The 23,100-nt window shown below is 43.0% G+C and overlaps 1 protein-coding gene across 9 annotated transcripts in view; it reads left to right on the top strand.

The window, feature by feature from the left end:
- LOC122923205 (pulmonary surfactant-associated protein D-like) overlaps nt 1-19,613 on the top strand; it is a 104,373-nt gene extending 84,760 nt beyond the window's left edge. For all 9 annotated transcript variants that reach the window (XM_044273951.1, XM_044273953.1, XM_044273947.1 and 6 more), the window contains 2 exons: nt 5,520-5,603; nt 18,748-19,613. In XM_044273951.1, the coding sequence (XP_044129886.1) occupies nt 5,520-5,603; nt 18,748-19,133 (470 nt within the window). In that variant the 3' untranslated portion in view covers nt 19,134-19,613. The remainder of the gene's footprint in view (nt 1-5,519; nt 5,604-18,747) is intronic.
- The last annotated feature ends 3,487 nt before the right edge of the window (nt 19,614-23,100 follow it).

Consider the following 23,100-nt stretch of genomic DNA (forward strand, 5'->3'; position numbering starts at 1 on the left):
ACGTATCTGTGGTTAGGTGGACCTTGCCACAGATGGCGTTGCGCAGTGCACACTTGATTTTATCGGATACTTGGTTGTGCAGGGAAGGCACGGCTCTCTTGGAGAAGTAGTGCCGGCTGGGAACAACATACTGTGGGACAGCAAGCGACATGAGCTGTTTGAAGCTGTCTGTGTCCACCAGCCTAAATGACAGCATTTCATAGGCCAGTAGTTTAGAAATGCTGGCATTCAGGGCCAGGGATCGAGGGTGGCTAGGTGGGAATTTACGCTTTCTATCAAATGTTTGTGAGATGGAGAGCTGAACGCTGGCGTGTGACATGGTTGAGACGCTTGGTGACGGAGGTGGTGGTGGTGGTGTTGGTGGTACATCCCCTGTTTGCTGGGCGGCAGGTGCCAACGTTCCTCCAGAGGCGGAGGAAGAGGCCGAGGCGGCAGCAGCAGAATAGGCCGAGGCGGCAGCAGCAGAAGAGGTAGCAGGGGGAGCCTGAGTGACTTCCTTGGTTTTAAGGTGTTTACTCCACTGCAGTTCATGCTTTGCATGCAGGTGCCTGGTCATGCAGGTTGTGCTCAGGTTCAGAACGTTAATGCCTCGCTTCAGGCTCTGATGGCACAGCGTGCAAACCACTCGGGTCTTGTCGTCAGCACATTGTTTGAAGAAGTGCCATGCCAGGGAACTCCTTGAAGCTGCCTTTGGGGTGCTCGGTCCCAGATGGCGGCGGTCAGTAGCAGGCGGAGTCTCTTGGCGGCGGGTGTTCTGCTTTTGCCCACTGCTCCCTCTTTTGCTACGCTGTTGGCTCGGTCTCACCACTGCCTCTTCCTCCGAACTGTGAAAGTCAGTGGCACGACCTTCATTCCATGTGGGGTCTAGGACCTCATCGTCCCCTGCATCGTCTTCCACCCAGTCTTGATCCCTGACCTCCTGTTCAGTCTGCACACTGCAGAAAGACGCAGCAGTTGGCACCTGTGTTTCGTCATCATCAGAGACATGCTGAGGTGGTATTCCCATGTCCTCATCATCAGGAAACATAAGTGGTTGTGCGTCAGTGCATTCTATGTCTTTCACCGCTGGGGAAGGGCTAGGTGGATGCCCTTGGGAAACCCTGCCAGCGGAGTCTTCAAACAGCATAAGAGACTGCTGCATAACTTGAGGCTGAGACAGTTTCCCTGGTATGCATGGGGGTGATGTGACAGACTGATGGGGTTGGTTTTCAGGCGCCATCTGTGCGCTTTCTGCAGAAGACTGGGTGGGAGATAATGTGAACGTGCTGGATCCACTGTCGGCCACCCAATTGACTAATGCCTGTACCTGCTCAGGCCTTACCATCCTTAGAACGGCATTGGGCCCCACCATATATCGCTGTAAATTCTGGCGGCTACTGGGACCTGAGGTAGTTGGTACACTAGGACGTGTGGATGTGGCAGAACGGCCACGTCCTCTCCCAGCACCAGAGGGTCCACTAACACCACCACGACCATGTCCACGTCCACGTCCGCGTCCCTTACTAGATGTTTTTCTCATTGTTATGGTTCACCACAACAACAAATATATTATTTGGCCCAATGTATTGTATTCAAATTCAGCGGGATATAAATTTGAGGCCTAGTATTTAGGCGCTGGGTGACCGGTATGGATTTAGTGACAGAATTAGACTTGGAAATGCACAGAAGCGTGTGTGTGAAGTTATTCTGAATGACCCTATGTGCACCTTCAATATGATCTACCCTTTTAGGGATAGATTTCAAATAGCTCTGATATAGCAGAAACGACTAAATTATGAAATTGCTAAATTGGGAATTGTATTTCAACCCAGAACAAAAAATGTGCTTTGACGGACACTAAATAACTTTCCCAGCCACAACAGGACAGCGGTAACGAGAGATTTAGCGGGATATAAATTTGAGGCCTAGTATTTAGGCGCTGGGTGACAGGTATGGGTTTAGTGACAGAATTAGATTTGGAAATGCACAGTAGCGGGTGTGTGAAGTTATTCTGAATGACCCTATGTGCACCTTGAATATTATATACCCTTTTAGGGATAGATTTCAAATAGCTCTGATATAGCAGAAACCACTAAATTATGAAATTGCTAAATTGGGAATTGTATTTCAACCCAGAACAAGAAATGTGCTTGAACGGACACTAAATAACTCGCCCAGCTACAGCACTAAGGACAGATTTAGCGGGATATAAATTTGAGGCCTAGTATTTAGGCGCTGGGTGACAGGTATGGGTTTAGTGCCAGAATTAGACTTGGAAATACACAGTAGCGGGTGTGTGTGAAGTTATTCTGAATCACCCAATGTGCACCTTGAATATTATATACCCTTTTAGGGATAGATTTCAAATAGCTCTGATATAGCAGAAACCACTAAATTATGAAATTGCTAAATTGGGAATTGTATTTCAACCCAGAACAAGAAATGTGCTTGAACGGACACTAAATAACTCGCCCAGCTACAGCACTAGGGACAGATTTAGCTGGATATAAATTTGAGGCCTAGTATTTAGGCGCTGGGTGACCGGTATGGATTTAGTGACAGAATTAGACTGGGATATGGCCAAAAAATAAACAGACTATTGCTGGTTAAATGCACTTGGTGTGACAGCTTCACCCTGATGTAGGCTTTAGCCAAAAAACAACCACACCATTGAGGGTTAAATGCACTTGGTGACAGGCGCAGCTTGCCCCTGATTTAGTATATGGCCAAAAAATGAACAGACTATTGCTGGTTAAATGCACTTGGTGTGACAGCTTCACCCTGATGTAGGCTTTAGCCAAAAAACAACCACACCATTGAGGGTTAAATGCACTTGGTGACAGGCGCAGCTTGCCCCTGATTTTGTATATGGCCAAAAAATGAACAGACTATTGCTGGTTAAATGCACTTGGTGTGACAGCTTCACCCTGATGTAGGCTTTAGCCAAAAAACAACCACACCATTGAGGGTTAAATGCACTTGGTCGCAGCTTGTGCTGGCGCACCACAAGACACAAAATGGCCGCCGATCACCCCAGAAAAATGTGACTGACAAACGGTCTGTGCAGCCTAAAAACAGTGAGCAATTGAGGATCAGCAGCTCAATGATCCACAGCTGCAGATCGATCAGTTAATCAAGTCCTTTGGAGGAGTTAATCTGCCTAATCTCGCCCTACTGTCGCAGCCGCAACCTCTCCCTACGCTAATCAGAGCAGAGTGACGGGCGGCGCTATGTGACTCCAGCTTAAATAGAGGCTGGGTCACATGGTGCTCTGGCCAATCACAGCCATGCCAATAGTAGGCATGGCTGTGATGGCCTCTTGGGGCAAGTAGTATGACGCTTGTTGATTGGCTGCTTTGCAGCCTTTCAAAAAGCGCCAAGAAAGCGTCACAAAAGCGCGAAGAAAGCGACGAACACCGAACCCGAACCCGGACTTTTACGAAAATGTCCGGGTTCGGGTCCGTGTCACGGACACCCCAAAATTCGGTACGAACCCGAACTATACAGTTCGAGTTCGCTCATCCCTAGTAACAACCAACGATTTATACAGGAAAATCATGACGATTAACAAGGTTGCCCAAACTTTCGCATCCCACTGTATATATACAGTACAGACCAAAAGTTTGGACACACCTTCCCATTCAAAGAGTTTTCTTTATTTTCATGACTATGAAAATTGTAGATTCACAATGAAGGCATCAAAACTATGAATTAACACATGTGGAATTATATACATAACAAAAATTGTGAAACAACTGAAAATATGTCATATTCTAGGTTCTTCAAAGTAGGCACCTTTTGATTTGATTACTGCTTTGCACACTCTTGGCATTCTCTTGATGAGCTTCAAGAGGTAGTCACCTGAAATGGTTTTCACTTCACAGGTGTGCCTGTCAGGTTTAATAAGTGGGATTTCTTGCCTTATAAATGGGGTTGGGACCATCAGTTGCGTTGTAGAGAAGTCAGGTGGATACACAGCTGATAGTCCTACTAAATAGACTGTTAGAATTTGTATTATGGCAAGAAAAAAGCAGCTAAGTAAAGAAAAACGAGTGGCCATCATTACTTTAAGAAATGAAGGTCAGTCAGTCCGAAAAATTGGGAAAACTTTGAAAGTGTCCCCAAGTGCAGTCACAAAAACCATCAAGTGCTATAAAGAAACTGGCTCACATGCGGACCGCCCCAGGAAAGGAAGACCAAGAGTCGCATCTGCTGCGGAGGATAAGTTCATCTGAGTCACCAGCCTCAGAAATTTCAGGTTAACAGCAGCTCAGATTAGAGACCAGGTCAATGCCACACAAAGTTCTAGCAGCAGACACATCTCTAGAACAACTGTTAAGAGGAGATTGTGTGAATCAGGCCTTCATGGTAGAATATCTGCTAGGAAACCACTGCTAAGGACAGACAACAATAGAAGAGACTTTTTTGGGCTAAAGAACACAAGGAACGGACATTAGACCAGTGGAAATCTGTGCTTTGGTCTGATGAGTCCAAATTTGAGATCTTTGGTTCCAACCACCGTGTCTTTGTGCGATGCAGAAAAGGTGAACGGATGGACTCTACATGCCTGGTTCCCACCGTGAAGCATGGAGGAGGAAGTGTGATGGTGTGGGGGTGCTTTGCTGGTGACACTGTTGGGGATTTATTCAAAATTGAAGGCATACTGAACCAGCATGGCTACCACAGCATCTTGCAGCGGCATGCTATTCCATCCGGTTTGCATTTAGTTGGACCATCATTAATTTTTCAACAGGACAATGACCCAAAACACACCTCCAGGTTGTTAATTGACCATGAAGGAGAGTGATGGGGTGCTGCACCAGATGACCTGGCCTCCACAGTCATCCAGACCTGAACCCAATCGAGATGGTTTGGGGAGAGCTGGACCGCAGAGTGAAGGCAAAAGGGCCAACAAGTGCTAAGCATCTCTGGGAACTACTTCAAGACTGTTGTAAGACCATTTCAGTTGACTACCTCTTGAAGCTCAATGCCAAGTGTGTGCAAAGCAGTAATCAAAGCAAAAAGTGGCTACTTTGAAGAACCTAGAATATTACATATCTTCAGCTGTTTCACACTTTTTTGTTATGTATATAATTCTACATGTGTTAATTCATAGTTTTGATGCCTTCAGTGTGAATCTACAATTTTCATAGTCATGAAAATAAAGAAAACTCTTTGAATGAGAAGGTGTGTCCAAACTTTTGGTCTGAACTGCATATATATATTGTATGTGTATATATACACACATTAAGTTAAAATTCTGCATCAGGACAACAAGAAAAACGTGGCCATATATTAGACTGCCTTTTGAGAATAAGTCTGACGCACAGTAAGTATATTTCTTTCAGAACAGATTAAGTATGAATGGTGCAGCAGGTGATCGAAGCAAAACTGTTAAAGGGTTAAAGGAGCAATTCTTGATTAGAACGGTAAAAACAAATGTCAATCATTTTGTTACCCATTTAGTCTCTTACAAGTGTCCCATGAGTTATCCTATAACAATTAATAATCTTTTTTTTTTCTTTTTTTTTCTCCCGCAGAGGTTGAAGTTGTTAAGGAACAATTAACTGCCTTTCAACAAGAACTAGAGAAATTTCAAGCAAGCCTTGCAAAATATAAAAAAAGTAATTACACCTTAGTATAAAATAAATCTTTTATACTTGTTATTTCATTAATGCACGCTTAGGCAACTGCATGTTCAAAAATTGTGTGATTTGGGAATTAATTTTAGTGTTCTGCATACCATGCATGTAAATAGGGTATCCACAACTCTATTTACATTTAAAAGAAAAAATAAATCTGCGCTTAGTAGCATGTTACTTATTCCCAAGGAGTCTACCAGAAATATTGGTCAATAAGCCTAGCACGAATAAGTCCCATAGAATTTGGCTAATCCTCAACAGAACTTTGGCACTTCATAAAGCACAACTTTGGTGGAAGTTTGAGTGTTTTCTGCCACAGATTTTGTAGTAAAATGCATTTCAGAATTGCAGTTTGCAAATCCGCCATGTGTGAACATGTATTTCTGCTTAAAGCAATGTGTTTGCTTATATATAGCCTTAGGTTATATTCAGACACAGCAGATTTGCTTAAGAAATTGTTGTGTGAAAACGTTCTGGCTCCTTCAGCTAGCTGATCATGTCAGGATTCGGGCCTCTACCAATCAGATAATGATGGCCTATCCTAAGTATAGGCCTTCAATATCAAAGTTCCAGAAAATCTCTTTATGATTCTGGACATTACAATAAAGGACAAAAGGTGAGATTTATCAAACTGGTGTAAAGTTAAACTTGCTTAGTTTCCTATAGCAACAAGATTCTACCTTTCATTTTCCACAGTTCCTTTGTAAAATGAAAGGTGGAAACTGATTGGTTGCTATGGACAACTAATCCAATTCTACATGACACCAGTTTGAGAAATCTCCCCCAAAGTATTAATACAATATACATACAATAAACATATTTAGTGAAAGTTTGTGACCGCCTCAGAAATTTCAATATATCTCCATACATTTGACCTGAACCTACATCTACTGCATACATATTAGGACATCGTCAGACATCATCCACAACTCCATCCTCCGTCAGGCAAAAGTCCCTCCTCCCTCAGACATCAGCCAAAACTCCATCCTCCCTCAGACATCAGCCAAAACTCAGTCCTCCCTCAGACATCAGCCAAAACTCCGTCCTCCCTCAGACATCAGCCAAAACTCCATCCTCCCTCAGACATCAGCCAAAACTCTGTCCTCCCTCAGACATCAGCCAAAACTCTGTCCTCCCTAACTCAAAATACGCCCTACTACACACACTCTTCACCTGACGGAGCTGCTAGCTGCAGGAGAGGCAAAGGACCTGTGATGACGTCATGACCATGTGACGAGTCACGTGTGTGGGAGGGGTCAGTTGTGCACAGCAGCTGGTAGAGTGTACAGAACTGTAGCCATCAAATAGAGCTGTGTACTAGAGATGTGTGTGTAACCTGCTTGTAGCAGAGCTGTGCACTGTGTAGCAGAGCTGTATGTGTAACCTGCTTGTAGCAGAGCTGTGTACTGTGTAGAAGAGCTGTATGTGTAACCTGCATGTAGCAGAGCTGTGTACAGTGTAGCAGGGCTGTATGTGTAACCTGCATGTAGCAGAGCTGTGTACTGTGTAGCAGAGCTGTATGTGTAGCCTGCATGTAGCAGAGCTGTGTACTGTGTAGCAGGGCTGTATGTGTAACCTGCATGTAGTAGTGCTGTGTACTGTGTAGAAGAGCTGTAAGTGCAACCTGCATGTAGCAGAGCTGTGCACTGTGTAGCAGAGCTGTATGTGTAACCTGCATGTACCAGGGCTGTGTACTGCATGTAGCAGAGCTGTATGTGTAACCTGCATGTAGCAGTGCTGTGTACTGTGTAGCAGAGCTGTATGTGTAACCCTCATGTAGCAGAGCTGTGTACTGTGTATCAGAGCTGTATGTGTAACCTGCATGTAGCAGAGCTGTGTACTGTGTAGCAGAGCTGTATGTGTAACCTGCATGTAGCAGAGCTGTGTACTGTGTAGCAGAACTGTATGTGTAACCTGCATGTAGCAGAACTGTATGTGTAACCTGCATGTAGCAGAGCTGCGTACTGTGTAGCAGTGCTGTATGTGTAGCCTGCATGTAGCAGAGCTGTATGTGTAACCTGCATGTAGGAGAGCTGTGTACTGTGTAGCAGAGCTGTATGTGTAACCTGCATGTAGCAGAGCTGTGTACTGTGTATCAGAGCTGTATGTGTAACCTGCATGTAGCAGAGCTGTATAGGTAACCCTCATGTAGCAGAGCTGTGTACTGTGTAGCAGAGCTGTATGTGCAACCTGCATGTAGCAGAACTGTATGTGTAACCTGCATGTAGCAGAGCTGTGTACTGTGTAGCAGAGCTGTATGTATAACCTGCATGTAGCAGAGTTGTGTACTGTGTAGCAGAGCTGTATGTGTAACCTGCATGTAGCAGAGCTGTATGTGTAACCTGCATGTAGCAGAGCTGTGTAGCAGAGCTGTATGTGTAACCTGCATGTAGCAGTGCTGTGTACTGTAAAGCAGAGCTGTATGTGTAACCTGCAGGTAGCAGAGCTGTGTACTGTGTAGCAGTGCTGTATGTGTAACCTGCATGTAGCAGGCCTGTGTACTGTGTAGCAGAGCCGTATGTGTAACCTGCATGTAGCAGAGCCGTGTACTGTGTACTAGAGCTGTATGTGTAACCTTCATGTAGCAGTGCCGTGTACTGTGTAGCAGAGCTGTATATGTAACCTGCATGTAGCAGAGCTGTGTACTCTGTAGCAGAGCTATATATGTAACCTGCATGTAGTAAAACAGTTTAGTGTGTAGCATAGCTATATGTGTAACCTGCATGTAGCAGAGCTGTGTACTGTGTTACAGAGATGTATGTGCAACCTGCAGGTAACAGTGCTGTGTACTGTGTAGCAGTGATGTGTACTGTGAAACAGAGATGTGTGTGTAACCTGCATGTATTAGAGCTGTGTACTGTGTATATAGTGCAGTGTGTATAACCGCATGTAGCAGAGCTGTGTACTGTGTTACAAGGATGTGTTTGTAACCTAGGAACTATAAAAAAAGTGTAAAAAAAAAACCATAAAAATTCAGATCACCCCCTTTTCCCAAAATGAAAATAAGGGCTCTTTCACACTTGCGTTGCCCGGATCCATCGTGTACTCCATTTGCCGGAATTACACGCCGGATCCGGAAAAACACAAGTGAACTGAAGAACTGAAAGTATTTGAAGACGGATCCGTCTTCAAAATGCGTTCAGTGTTACTATGGCAGCCAGGACGCTATTAAAGTCCTGGTTGCCATAGTAGTAGTGGGGAGCGGGGGAGCAGTATACTTACAGTCCGTGCGGCTCCCGGGGCGCTCCAGAATGATGTCAGAGCTCCCCATGCGCATGGATGACGTGCCATGTGATCACGTGATCCATGAGTGTGGGGCGCCCTGACGTCACTCTGGAGCGCCCCGGGAGCCGCACGGACGGTAAGTATACTGCTGCCCACTACACTTTACCATGGCTGCCAGGACTTTAGCGTCCCGGCAGCCATGGTAACCATTCAGAAAAAGCTAAACGTCGGATCCGGCAATGCACCGAAACAACGTTTAGCTTAAGCCCGGATCCAGATTAATGCCTTTCAATGGGCATTAATTCCGGATCCGGCCTTGCGGCAAGTGTTCAGGATTTTTGGCCGGAGCAAAAAGCGCAGCATGCTGCGATATTTTCTCCGGCCAAAAAACGTTCCTGAAGACATCCTGATGCACCCTGAACGGATTTCACTCCATTCAGAATGCATTAGGATAAAACTGTTCAGGATTCTTCCGGCATAGAGCCCCGACGACGGAACTCTATGCCGGAAGAAAAGAACGCAAGTGTGAAAGAGCCCTAAAAGAACTAAAAAAATACACATCATGGGGGTCGCAATGTGTAAAAACACCCATTGTATAAAAATATATTCCCCATCCGGCAAACAGCAAAACAGAAAAAAAATAAAAATAAAGAGTCCAATTGTCCGATTTGCCGTTTTTGGTCGCTTCATTTGCTACATTTGGCGACAAAAAAAAAAAATCTGATTCTGGAAATTTCCTGTCACTCCGAGTTACTCAGAATTGTAGCCCTAATTAATAAATACATGCAACATGAATGCATATATGCCGCTTCAAACAAAACTAGATCACAAGTGTTAGGCCTCTTGCACATGAACGTTGTTGGTCCATCCCGTGCATTGGGGACAGCAATTTGCAGTCACCAATGCACGGGCAACGTGCAAGCAGCGGCCGGGACAGATCCAGACCCATTCAACTTGAATGGGTCCGTGAGCATGTTCTACTTTTTTGCGATGCGGAGGCATGACCAGAAACACCACGGAAGCACTCTGTACTGCTTCTGTGGTGATCCGATCCGTGTTTCCGTTCCGTTCAAGTGAATGGGTCCACCGTCCACATCACGAATGCCGGGATGCACACGGCTGGTGCCCTGTGTATTGTGGAACCGCCGTATGTGGTCCACAATACAACCACAAGCACACAGTGGCCATGTGCAAGAGGCCTTACAAAGATGGGATTTATGGTGCACATCCTCTTATGCTTCCCATATTCCACAGATTTATATCACACAGCTACTTACAATTGTGCTGATAAGTTTACATACCCCTGCAGAATTTATGAATTCTTAAAGGGGTATTCTCATCTTCCCTTTTCATACTTACCTTCCTTGAGCGCGACGTTCACTTCCTGGATTCTTCTCCGGGCCGGGTCGCGCTTGCCCAGAAGACTGAAGATTTTCTCCCAGCCGGGCCGCGCAATGTCCTGAACGCTCAGTGTGTGTGCGCGTTCGCGGCTCTGTACTATACTGGCCAGGAAGAAGTCATCATGGCGCATGCGCGGCGGCATGCATGTTCAGGACATTGCGCGGCCCGGCCGGGAGAGAATCTTCAGTCTTTTGCGCAAGCGCAGCCCGGCGGGATTCGATTTAACAGTGATCATAAGGATGAGAATTCCCCTTTAACTATTGTTCAGAGAATATGAATGATAACACGGACACTTTTCTCTCGCTTGTGGTTAGTGGTCGGCTGAAGCCATTTATGTCAAACAACTGTGTTTACTCTTTATAAATCATAATCACAACACAAACTCCCTAAATGACTCTGATCAGAAGTTTACACACCCCAGTTCTTAATACCATGTATTGCCCCCTTTAACATCAATGACAGCTTGAAGTCTTTTGTGGTAGTTGTGGATGATGCTCTTTATTTTCTCAGATGGTAAAACTGCCCATTCTTCCTGTTGAAAAAAAAAAGCTATTCCACCACAGTTTTACGGGATTTTTATTTACGACATTCGATGTGCGATAAAACTGATTGGTTACTTTTATTCTACAGGTCATATCGAATCCGGTGATACCTTATATGTATAGTTTTTCTTGCGTTTTAATAGTGATACATTTTTTATTTATTTTTTAAATCTAATTTATTTTTTTGTCGCCATATTTTGACCCCTATAACTTTTTTGAAATTATGTGTACGGAGCTGGGTGGGGGCTAATTTTTGGCGGGGCAATCTGAACTTTTCACTGATACCATTCTGGGGTGTTTAAGACTTTTTGATCACTTTTTATTAAAATTTTTGTAGCAAATGAAGCAACCAAAAACGGCGAATTGGACATTTTTTTTATGTTTTGCTGTTTGCCATATGGGGAATATATTTTTATACAATGGGTGTTTTTACACATTGCGACACCCATGATGTGTATTTTTTTTAGTTCTTTTATTTTCATTTTGGGAAAAGGGGGGTGATCAGAATTTTTGTGTTTTTTTTTTTTACACTTTTTTATAGTTCACAGGTTACACACACATCTCACAGTACACAGTACACAGCTCTGCTACATGCAGGTTACACACACTGCTCTATATACACAGTACACAGCTCTGCTACATGCAGTTTACACACACATCTCTGTTTCACAGTACACATCTCTGCTACACAGTACACAGCACTGCTACCTGCAGTTTGCACATACATCTCTGTAACACAGTACACAGCTCTGCTACATGCAGGTTACACATACAGCCCTGCTACACAGTACACATCACTGCTACAAGCAGGTTACACATACAGCTCTGCTACACAGTACACAGCACTGCTACATGCAGGTTACACATACAGCTCTGTTACATTCAGGTTGCACATACATCTTTGTAACACAGTACACAGCTCTGCTACATGCAGGTTACATATACAGTACTGCTACAGAGTACACAGATCTGCCACATGCAGGTTACACATACAGCTCTGCTACACATTACACAGCACTGCTACATGCGGGTTACACATACAGCTCTGTTACATGCAGGTTACACATACAGCTCTGCTACACAGTACACAGAACTTCTACATGCAGGTTACGCATACAGCTCTGCTACACAGTACACAGCTCTGCTACATACAGGTTAAACATACAGCTCTGCTACATGCAGGTTACACACACATCTCTGTTTCACAGTACATAGCACTGCTACCTGCAGGTTGCACATACATCTCTGTAACACAGTACACAGCTCTACTACATGCAGGTTACACATTCAGCTCTGCTACATGCAGGTTACACATACAGCTCTGCTACACAGTACACAGCATTGCTACATGCAAGTTGCACATACAGTTGCACTACTACACAGTACACAGCTCTGTTACATGCAGGTTACACATACAGCAATGCTGCACAGTATGCAGCTCTGCTACATGCAGGTTACACATACAGCAATGCTGCACAGTACGCAGCTCTGCTACATGCAGGTTACATATACAGCTCTGATACACAGTACAGAGCACTACTACATGCATGCTACACATACAGCTCTGCTAAACATTACACAGCACTGCTACATGCAAGTTACACATACAGCTCTGTTATATGCAGGTTACACATACAGCTCTGTTACATGCAGGTTACACATACAGCTCTGTTACATGCAGGTTACACATACAGCTCTGCTACACAGTACACAGAACTTCTACATGCAGGTTACACATACAGCTCTACTACACAGTACACAGACCTGCTACATGCAGGTTACACATACAGCTCTGCTACATGCAGGTCACACACACATCTCTGTTTCACAGTACACAGCACTGCTACCTGCAGGTTGCACATACATCTCTGATACACAGTACACAACTCTGCTTCATGCAGGTTACACATACAGCTCTGCTACACAGTACACAGCTCTGCTACATGCAGGTTTCACATACAGCTCTGCTACACAGTATGCAGCTCTGCTACATGCAGGTTACACATACAGCTCTCATAGACAGTACACAGCTTTGCTACATGCAGGTTACACATACAGCTCTCTACACAGTACACAGCACTGCTACATGCAGGTTACACATACAGCCTGCTACACAGTACACAGCTCTTCTACATGCAGGTTACAAATACAGTTCTCCTACAGAGTACACAGCTCTGCTACATGCAGGTTACACATACAGCTCTTCTACACAGTACACAGCACTGCTACATGCAGGTTACTCATACAGCCCTGCTACACAGTACACAGCTCTGCTACATGCAGGTTACACATACAGCACTGCTACACAGTGCACAGCTCTGCTACATGCAGGTTACACATACAGCCCTGCTACACAGTACACAGCTCTGCTTCATGCAGGTTACACATACAGCTCTGCTACACAGTGCACAGCTCTGCTACATGCAGGTTACACTTACAGCTCTTCTACACAGTACACAGCACTGCTACATGCAGGTTACACATACAGCCCTGCTACACAGTACACAGCTCTACTACATGCAGGTTACACATACAGCTCTTCTACACAGTACACAGCACTGTACATGCAGGTTACACATACAGCTCTACTACACAGTACACAGCATTGCTACAAGCAGGTTACACACACATCTCTAGTACCCAGCTCTATTTGATGGCTACAGTTCTGTACACTCTACCAGCTGCTGTGCACATCTGACCCCTCCCACACACGTGACTCGTCACATGGTCATGACATCATCACAGATCCTTTGCCTCTCCTGCAGCTAGAAGCTCCGTCAGGTAAAGAGTGTGTGTAGTAGGGCGTATTTTGAGTTAGGGAGGACGGAGTTTTGGCTGATGTCTGATGGAGGACAGAGTTTTGGCTGATGTCTGAGGGAGGACAGAGTTTTGGCTGATGTCTGAGGGAGGACAGAGTTTTGGCTGATGTCTGAGGGAGGACAGAGTTTTGGCTGATGTCTTAGGGAGGATGGAGTTTTGGATGAGGGAGGACAGAGTTTTGGCTGATGTCTGAGGTCTGTTGGAGTTTTGGATGAGGGAGGACAGAGTTTTGGCTGATGTCTGAGTTCTGATGGAGTTTTGGATGAAGGAAGACAGAGTTTTGGCTGATGTCTGAGGGAGGACGGAGTTTTGGATGAGGGAGGACGGAGTTTTGGATGAGGGAGGACAGATTTTTGGCTGATGTCTGAGGTCTGATGGAGTTTTGGATGAAGGAGGACAGAGTTTTGGCTGATGTCTGAGGGAGGACGGAGCTTTGGATGAGGGAGGACGGAGTTTTGGATGAGGGAGGACGGAGTTTTGGATGAGGTCTGATGGAGTTTTGGATGAGGGAGGATGGAGTTTTGTCTGAAGTCTGAGGTAGGAGGGAGTTTTGCCTGACGGAGGATGGAGTTGCGGATGATGTCTGACGATGTCCTAATATGTATGCCGAATACATCAGATTTTCACACAAGTCTCAAAGGTAGATAAAGATAACTAAATCAAGCAAATTAATCAAAAGCATTAGACTTTGGCAATTTATTTATTTAGGAAAATGATCCACTATGTATTTGAGTGGAAAAAGTTTGTGAACCTTTGCTTTCAGTATATGGTGTGATCCCCTTGTCTAATTCAAATTACACATTTTTGGAAATTGTTGATTAGTCCTGCAGATCGGCTTAGAGGAATTTTATCCCATTCCTTTTTACAAAACCACTTCAAATTAGTTATGTTGGTGGGTTTCTTACCATGAACTGCTTTATTCAGTTCCTTCCACAACATTTCTATTGGGTTAAGCAAGGTCAGGAGTTTGACTTAAACTATTCTTAGGACTGTTTGTGTGCTTAGGGTCATTATCTTGCTACATGACCCATGTTTTGTTGAGATCCAGGTCCTGTATTTTTTCTTTAGAATTTGCTGGTATAATTCAAGAATTATTTGTTCTATCAATGATGGCAAGCCATTCTGGCCCAGATACAACAAAACAGCCCCAAACAATCATACTACCACCATAGTATTTCCCAGATGGCATGAGGTTTTCCTTTCTCCAAACATCATTTTTTTTAAATTAAACCAACAAATTATATTTTGGTCTAATCTGCATACAAAATGTTTTTCCAATTCCCTTCTTGCTTGTCTAGTTATCTAGCAAAAGGCAGACAGGCAGCAATGTTCTTTTTGGGGGGCAGTGGCTTTCTCCTTGCAATCCTGCCATGCACACCATTGTTGTTGAATATCCTCCTAATGGTGGATTTTGTATTCAAAAGGACTCACTGAAACCACATGCTTTTCAGACAGAATTTTGTTTGTTTTGTGGATTTTTGGGGGTAAAAAGACACCAAAATTTATGTGAATTTATGTTGTTGAGGTATTTTTGGCCATGTAGTGCGTTTTAGCACCTGCCATTTTTCAATGGTAATTTTGCATGACAAGCATATTTTTAAAAGGAAAGTATGTGTCCCTGAAGAACATGGAGAGAAAAAAAAATTGTAAAAAAAAAAATACAAAAAACAAACAATGAAGGTCTATGCGAGAAAAATGCCAGAGAAAAAAAAACAATAGGAGGTGTGATGGTGTGGGGGTGCTTTGCTGGTGACACTGTTGGGGATTTATTCAAAAGTGAAGGCATACTGAACCAGCATGGCTACCACAGCATCTTGCAGCGGCATGCTATTCCATCCCGTTTGTAGAGTCTTTGTATCAGAGCATCAGGGACCTAGCAATACAGGTGGAAGCAATACTAGGTAAGGGGCTATTTATTACACATTCCTCATGTTAAGAAAACCTTTTCTATCTGGACTAGGAAAATATATGTTTCAAAGGCATTAAGGAAACACTAACCCCAATCCCAACATAAACATAATATTCTAAACTTGATTCCTAGATTTTTCTGCTATCATCCTTTTCAAACAAAGCTGACAGAGGTTTAGGGTAGGAATACACTTTTGCATGCCCCAAATTCTCAATTTTTTTAATTAGACGTGACTTTCGCTACGTGTTTATGTTACCTAATACACAAGCAGAAAGAACAATTTCCATATTAAAAAATAACAAGTAAAAAAGAATGTTTTCACCCATAAAACAGAAATGATAACCAAATTCCTCAGGACTAGAGTTTGCCGGGTTCAGCTGAACTTCAGGTCAAAGTTCGGGTTCGGGACCCGAACACCGAACCCAGACCCCATTAAAGTCAATGGGGACCCGAACTTCACTTTATTATTTTCCATTATAACGGAAAATAATAGCATTCTTAAGACAGAATGCTAAAAAAATGGGTTAAAAATAATAAAAAAAAAACTCATCCAGCAGGTATCCTCTTCTTTCTTCTTTCTGTAGGACCTGCAAAAGGACCTGCGATGTCGTCACCGCACTCACAACGTGGTGAGCGAGCTGACGTCATTCCAGGTCCTGCTGAAGGAAGATAGAAGGATCTTCTATCTTCATTAGGCAGGACCTGCGATGCAGTCACCTCGCTCACCACGTGGTGAGCGCAGTGATGTAATCGCAGATCCTTTTGCAGGTCCTGAAGAAAGAAGAGGATACCGGCTGCGCAATCAAGTGGATGAGGTGAGTGTTTTATTTATTATTATTAACCCCTCAATGGCCATTTTATTTATCATTATATCTTAAGAATGCTATTATTTTCCGTTATCACCATGTTATAACAGAAAGTAATAAAATCACCCGAACACTGAACCCGAATTTCAGTGAAAAAAGGTCCCGGGTACCCGAACTGGCAAAGTTCGGTATGAACCCGAACTTTGTAGTTCAGGTTTGCTCAACCCTACACAGGACAAGTACTGATTGGCAAGTTCTAAATTCTCAGTTGTAGTTTTGTATTGACCTCCTCCACTTATACTTATAACTATAATGAACCCGGTGCTCCTCAGCCTGCAGAGGATGCTCCCAGTGATCCAGAAAGGAACAAGTTTTTGGATCACTCCAGTCTAGCCCAGTGCTAACCTGACCATGGAACCACAACCACAATCAACAGAAGCCAGGACCTAAGGAATAGGTCCCCATACAGTTTAGTAGACCCAGACCTTCCTTAGCCCTAGGTGTGAATGTTCTAGAGGTAAACATTTTCCAGGGAGCAAGAGTTCATTCAGGACATCCTATTCAGAGCACAGGAAACTTGAACTGAAGTATGGAGTGGGTGTGAACCTTTTTATCTTCTCAACCTTCCTGTCCTGAATTGGAGGTCCTTCTTCTACAGGTGTTATCATGTACAAGGGTAAAAATGCACAAACACTTACAGTTTTCATTTTGTACTACATTGAGGCTCAGTACTTAGCGGTTAGCAGTCACTCAGCAGTTCTGAAGAATAGTATTGCATCTAGGTTCAATTCAAACAAAGTTAAATTGGGCCAAATGCTTTCAGTCTGATGCTCTGGATCCTCTGCACCACACAGCCAAACACTCAGCAGAAACGGTAACGTGGACTTTCCAGTCTACAACTAGGATATCTCTACTTTATATCCAGAAGGTGCACTAGATTACAGTGTACAGCTAAGGGTAGGTTCACATCACTGTTTAGAAGAACAGAAAAAATGGATCCTTTAGTATCTGTTGTGCCTATTTTGCATCGGTTGTAGCCATTTCCATCTTAGATCTGTTATTTTTGATGGGATGAAAAGTCCTCCAAGAAAGACTTTGCCAGCTGTCAAAAATAGCGGATCTCAGACTGAAAGGGCTAAAATGGATGCAGAATAAGCACAACGGATGCTTTTTTCTGTTCTCAGATGGATCAGAAGAACGGTGATGTGAACCTAGCCTAAGTCACGCAAAGTTTGGCTCTGCACAGCAGCTCTTCCTTTTAGTGATGCCATTGTGACAGCTTTCAATGACTAGCAGTATCCTCCTTCCCCATTCTACTGACTCAGGCATAAACACAGGTGAAGAGCCACAATTTTTGTGCAAATCATCATTATATTGCAGATATTAATATACAGAAAATTGGGAAAAGTTATGATGAGTGGAATATTTGAAGTCAGTTTTGCTTGAGTCTGAATTGGTGTACTTTATGCCACATTTATCAAATGTTGCATGAGGTTTGATTTTGTCCAGAAAAGCTACTCCAGTTTTTGTACTCTCTGAGGCTAAGTTCACATGGCAAATATCAGAACTATCAATAGCATATCAGCAGAAGATTTGTAGCAGATAGAGTTCAGCGCAAATATTCAAATCGCAAATTTTAATCACAAATATCACCACTTTGAGAATTCGCTAATATTTAGAATATAGTGCTATATATTCGTATTCGCGAATAGTGTTGAATATTCTAATGGCAAATTTATCGCAAATATATTACATTGCCGATTTTTGCAATCAAGTAAACAATAACTGGATATCATGAATTCTCGAATTTGTGAATTTATGGTGAATATTCGGCCAAAAATGTGTAAATTATTGCAAATTTGAATATTGCCTATGTCGCCCATCACTAGTAGCAGATTGTTTTGGTGGTAGATTGCTATAATTTGGTGGAGGTTTTAGAGGACTTTTTTACAACAGTATTAGAATAGTATTTGGTTGAGATTTCTCTACTTCCTCATTGACTTCCTGGATTGACATAGCTTATTTACATAGCTATTCCCACCTATATTTCAAAACTAGAGTGAGTGGTGTAAAAATGCAAAAAGTAGCAACATTTTTGTGCATGCGAGTGCACAAGAAGCTAGATTTTTTGAGTGAAGGCATGATAAATCAGGGCCATTGACATATTTGAAGAAATTGACTTTCTACAACCAAACAGACCGTCCTAACAGGGAAGCTATCACACATCAAATTTACAACATTTTTTAACACAGAAAACCGAATACAGACAGCGACATTATTTTCTCCCACTATTTTCTCTTTCTAGCCTGAATCTTTCAATTTTACAAGTGTGTCTTTCTCCTTCTCAGGTTATTATTATTTTTTTTTTGTATTAAACTCAATGCATTTAGAATACAAAAATATTTTATGTTTACCTGTTTCAGTTCTCCTTTTCCATGGTGGTAAACAGTCTGGTGACAAAGTATTTGTAACCAATGGCTTAGAAGAAAATTTTGAAAATGCTCAGAAGACGTGCAGAGAAGCTGGTGGTGTCCTAGCCACCCCAAGAAGTGCAGTAGAAAATAGTGCAACACAAGAGATACTCCACACCAAGGGGGAGTCAGCCAAGGCATTCCTGGGTATATCAGATTTGCAAGTAGAAGGTATATTTAGATACTTATCAGGTGAAAAGATCATATTTACTAACTGGAACCTAGGAGAACCAAATAATAGCAAGGACAATGAGGACTGTGTGGAGATTCAAGACAATGGGAAATGGAATGACATTCCTTGCAGTTTGCTTCGACTAGTTATTTGTGAATTCCAATAACGTTATTCAAACAGGACAATGTGTGGCATGAAAAATGAATTGTCAAATTAAGGTCTTATGCACACTGTCAGGGAGCTCTACAAGCTCCTTTGGATTCCATTTGTACAAAAATATTTGTAGAAGCAATACATATAGGGACAGATTTATTAAGACTGGTGTTTCCTGTGCCAGCCTTAAGAAAAGACAGCTGGAATAAGATGCACAGGCCTCTAAATAAATTTGGTTTATCTTCTGCCATTCTGTGCATGAGAAATTCATATCTACTCCAGATATGAGCTATCAATGAAAAATCTGCTCCATTGAGCACGATTGAGCATGGAAAATTTCTTTGTCAGATTTGCACAGAATGTAGCAGAAAAAAGGGTCCCTGCACACTACAATATAAGTCCACATTCTTATGCATATACTGTAATGCTCCACAACAAAAATGTCACCTGTGTCCATGCCTAAATTGATGATTAAAGAGGACCTTTCCACTCACCTGATATGTCTGTTTCAGTAAATAGAGTACTAACAGTACAGTAGTAATTGTATAAGAATCCAGGAGCGGCTTTTCTGAGAATTATATATTGTGCCTTTCCTCTGTTATTCCTCATAGAAATGTATGAATAAATTGACAACTGGGTGTTATTAGTTAGGGCTGTGTCCCTGCAAAGTCCTACACTGCCCAATCAGTGCTACCAATATCACACTGCATTGGGACACATCTCTTTGACAATGGGGAGGGCATCAACTACTTGCTAATATTCATTAGTATTGATTGAGCACCAAAGTGCTCGGGCTGAACACCCCGGGATGCTCGGGTGTTCTACTGAGCACCCCAGCATAGTGGAAGTCAATGGGAGAACCCGAGAATTAAACCAGGTACCCCCTGCTCTGAAGAGGGGAGGGTGTCTGGTTTATGGGAAAAGGTCAGAAATTGATGGAAACACCACTGAAATGGTTCGGGAACAGCATGGGGAGGATGTCTGGATGCATCTTGGACTCCCAGGTTGCTGCTGGGAACGATGTTGTCCAAGTAGTACGCCACTTTTACAGACTGACAATAAAACACACAAAACCGATAAAAAAAAGATAAAATCGATTTTAGAGGAAAAATTGTTAGGAAACATTCTTTCCTGTATGTTTACTTGTATATAAAGTGCAAGTGCTCCCAAAAATTACAAGGAAGAGGCAATCCGATACAACCTGTATATCATATAAAGGAGGGCCTTATTCATATTGTGGTACAATTGTTCAGGTAGTGGGACTCCTACACTCATAAAGCCTATGCACTAAGTTAAAGGTCTGCCACAAATGACAAGGAACTGGCACTCCAATACACCCTTTATTACACATGAAGGGTGAGCTGACCCTGTAAAACATTATATGTGAGGGCATTATATGCGACGAATAAGCATATTGATATGATGGAAGAGGAGGAGAAAAGGAAGATTCAACCATTTACCCATTTTTTTTAGAGCGTCAGTTCATGCCACGTGTCTAGCTTGGACACCCAGTAGTTGTAATGCACTAAAGGATCATTGAGGACGCTGACACGGTCTGCTATGAACTCCTTCACCATCTTCCAAAATTTTTCTCTCCTTGTGACAGTAGGCTGGGCATCAGGGTGAGGGTGCTGGCGTGGGGTCATGAAACTGTCCCAGGCTTTGGAGAGTTTTCCCCTGCCTCTGTTGGAACTGCTGTGTGTTTCCCTTATCTCCCCCCTCAGTTGCCCAAGGAACTACGGACTCTATCGCCAGCGTTGTCAGATGGAAATTTTTGGAGCAATTTTTCAACAAGGACCTTCTGGTATTGCGCCGTTTTGCTCATCCTCTCCAACAGAAGAATGAGAGATGAGAAGTTCGAGAAGGGTGAACAACCAGTAATCTGTGTTGTCTCTAATGTGTATAGCTCGCAGGTCGCGGGAAAGGCAGCATAACAGGATGTCAGCCATGTGTGCCGTCACCAGGAGGATCACTCTCAATCTTCTCATCCTCTTCCTCCTCTTCTGAGAGATACACAGATAAGGGGGCACACCAGATAAAATATGGAGTGCAAAGGGTGTTGAAAAAACCATAGGACAATGTCAACTGACCCAAGAGAGAGTCATGAGAACCACCCCATGTATGCACATCCAACAATCCAAGATTATCAAAAATATAAAGTATATTAGACACACCAACAAATACAGATTAAAAATTGTATACAATTAGAACAAAGTGCGGTATGCAGTAAATATGACCGACACATACAGGTCCACTAAATGCCACAATTAAGCATGTATATTATAAACCAGCACGTAGATATACAATATCAAGCATAGAGCAAATATAAAATAAGGTGAGACCATTAAAGATACAAGCAAACCAGAATAAAGTCTGAATACAAAAATGTCAAACCTAAATAACCGCTGGTATAGTGGACCTGTAAGAATAAGAACACACCCAACGCGTATCGCCGGAGCAGTCCGGCTTCCTCAGGAGTGAAGGACCAAGTGTTGGGGTGTCATGTTATAAAAAGTAACAAATAAGGTTTACATAAGATTCACCTGTGCAGCAAGGTACTGTCAGCAATCAAGGGGTGTATTAGGCCGTTTGTAGCCGGAAACCGGAAGTACGGGTCACATGATCGGCTGGTGAAACGCATATGCCTTCAACCAGACGAACCGTGATAATATCCAATTACCATAATGGTTGTTGTATTCAATATTTAGATAAGGCAATTACCAATAAGGGCTACTAATGCCCAGAGTTCTATTAAGATCAAGATTTAACGATTTTTTTCTATACAACAAATTTTTAAAAGAGAATTAACGGCTGAATGGGAGCCGCAGCTATGCGGCTAAATATGCCGGATGTATAGATCACATGGCCGGAAATAAGGGGCCACAATGAAACGCATGGTGGAACGCATTGCGCTTCCCAAATGTGTGATAGAGCGCGCGATGCGGCCACCATGCTGGAGAGTGGTGATGTAGCCATGCATCACCATGGCTTGAGGACCGCAGATAGGTGGAGCAGCGGAGGCAAATTGATGGCAGTGGCGCGCCGGAAGTGTGAGTCACAGTAACCGGAAGTCCAGGGCCGTGGTGGAACGCATGCTGGAACGCATCGTGCGCTCCACAAGAAATCGTGGAGCGCACAGTGCACTCCACATACTAGGGAAGAAGAGGAGGCATACAAACATGGAAGGGGAGATAGTGGAACATATATGAGTATGGAGATGGTATGGACAAAAATCTAATGCCATCCATCCATATTATATGTTGGGCACATACAATAACCTATAGGGCAGAATCTTACAATATCCACATACTACAAAATAACATAGTAATAATAATAGACATGACCCAATTAAGGGTTCCTACAGGATAATAATCGTGATGTGATTTTATCATCATTATTAGTTATATACTAGTGATGACTTGGTAATGAAGATCCTGAGAATGAATCCAACCTAAAATGTGACACAAAAAACATAAGTGAAAGAGTAAGCCGTGTAAGGAAACACGGAAATGGTGACAAAAGTGAAAGGGTGTGTGCCCGTGTGTGAAAAGGAAAGGAAACAAGAAAAGGAAGACCTGTAGGGAATGAATAAAAAATGAGTACATAAATGAAATACTACATACATTTTAATAGAGCAATTTAACCTGCCCAATATCAATCCATAATAAAGTATATATATCCCTATATACCCATAATGACACGTTTTCAATATCGGCGCACACATGAATAATTAGCTTGAATTGCGCCTCCTATCCGCGTATTAGCTTGAATAGCGCCTCCTATCCACGTATTAGCTGCCCAAATGCTCCATTCAAATCAGACCGGTTTACCCACCGTGCCTTAAGCCTTATGGGGGCATGATATAGCTTCAGAGGGAAAATTCTGCATGTAGATGTACCCTCCAAAAAAAGAAAGATTTGAAGATACGTATGTATATACACAGGTTTAAATATAAAAGCCTGTGAAGGTAAGTTCTTCAT

This window comes from Bufo gargarizans, unplaced genomic scaffold, assembly GCF_014858855.1.
Source record: "Bufo gargarizans isolate SCDJY-AF-19 unplaced genomic scaffold, ASM1485885v1 original_scaffold_1350_pilon, whole genome shotgun sequence".
NCBI classification, from domain to species: Eukaryota; Metazoa; Chordata; class Amphibia; order Anura; family Bufonidae; genus Bufo; species Bufo gargarizans.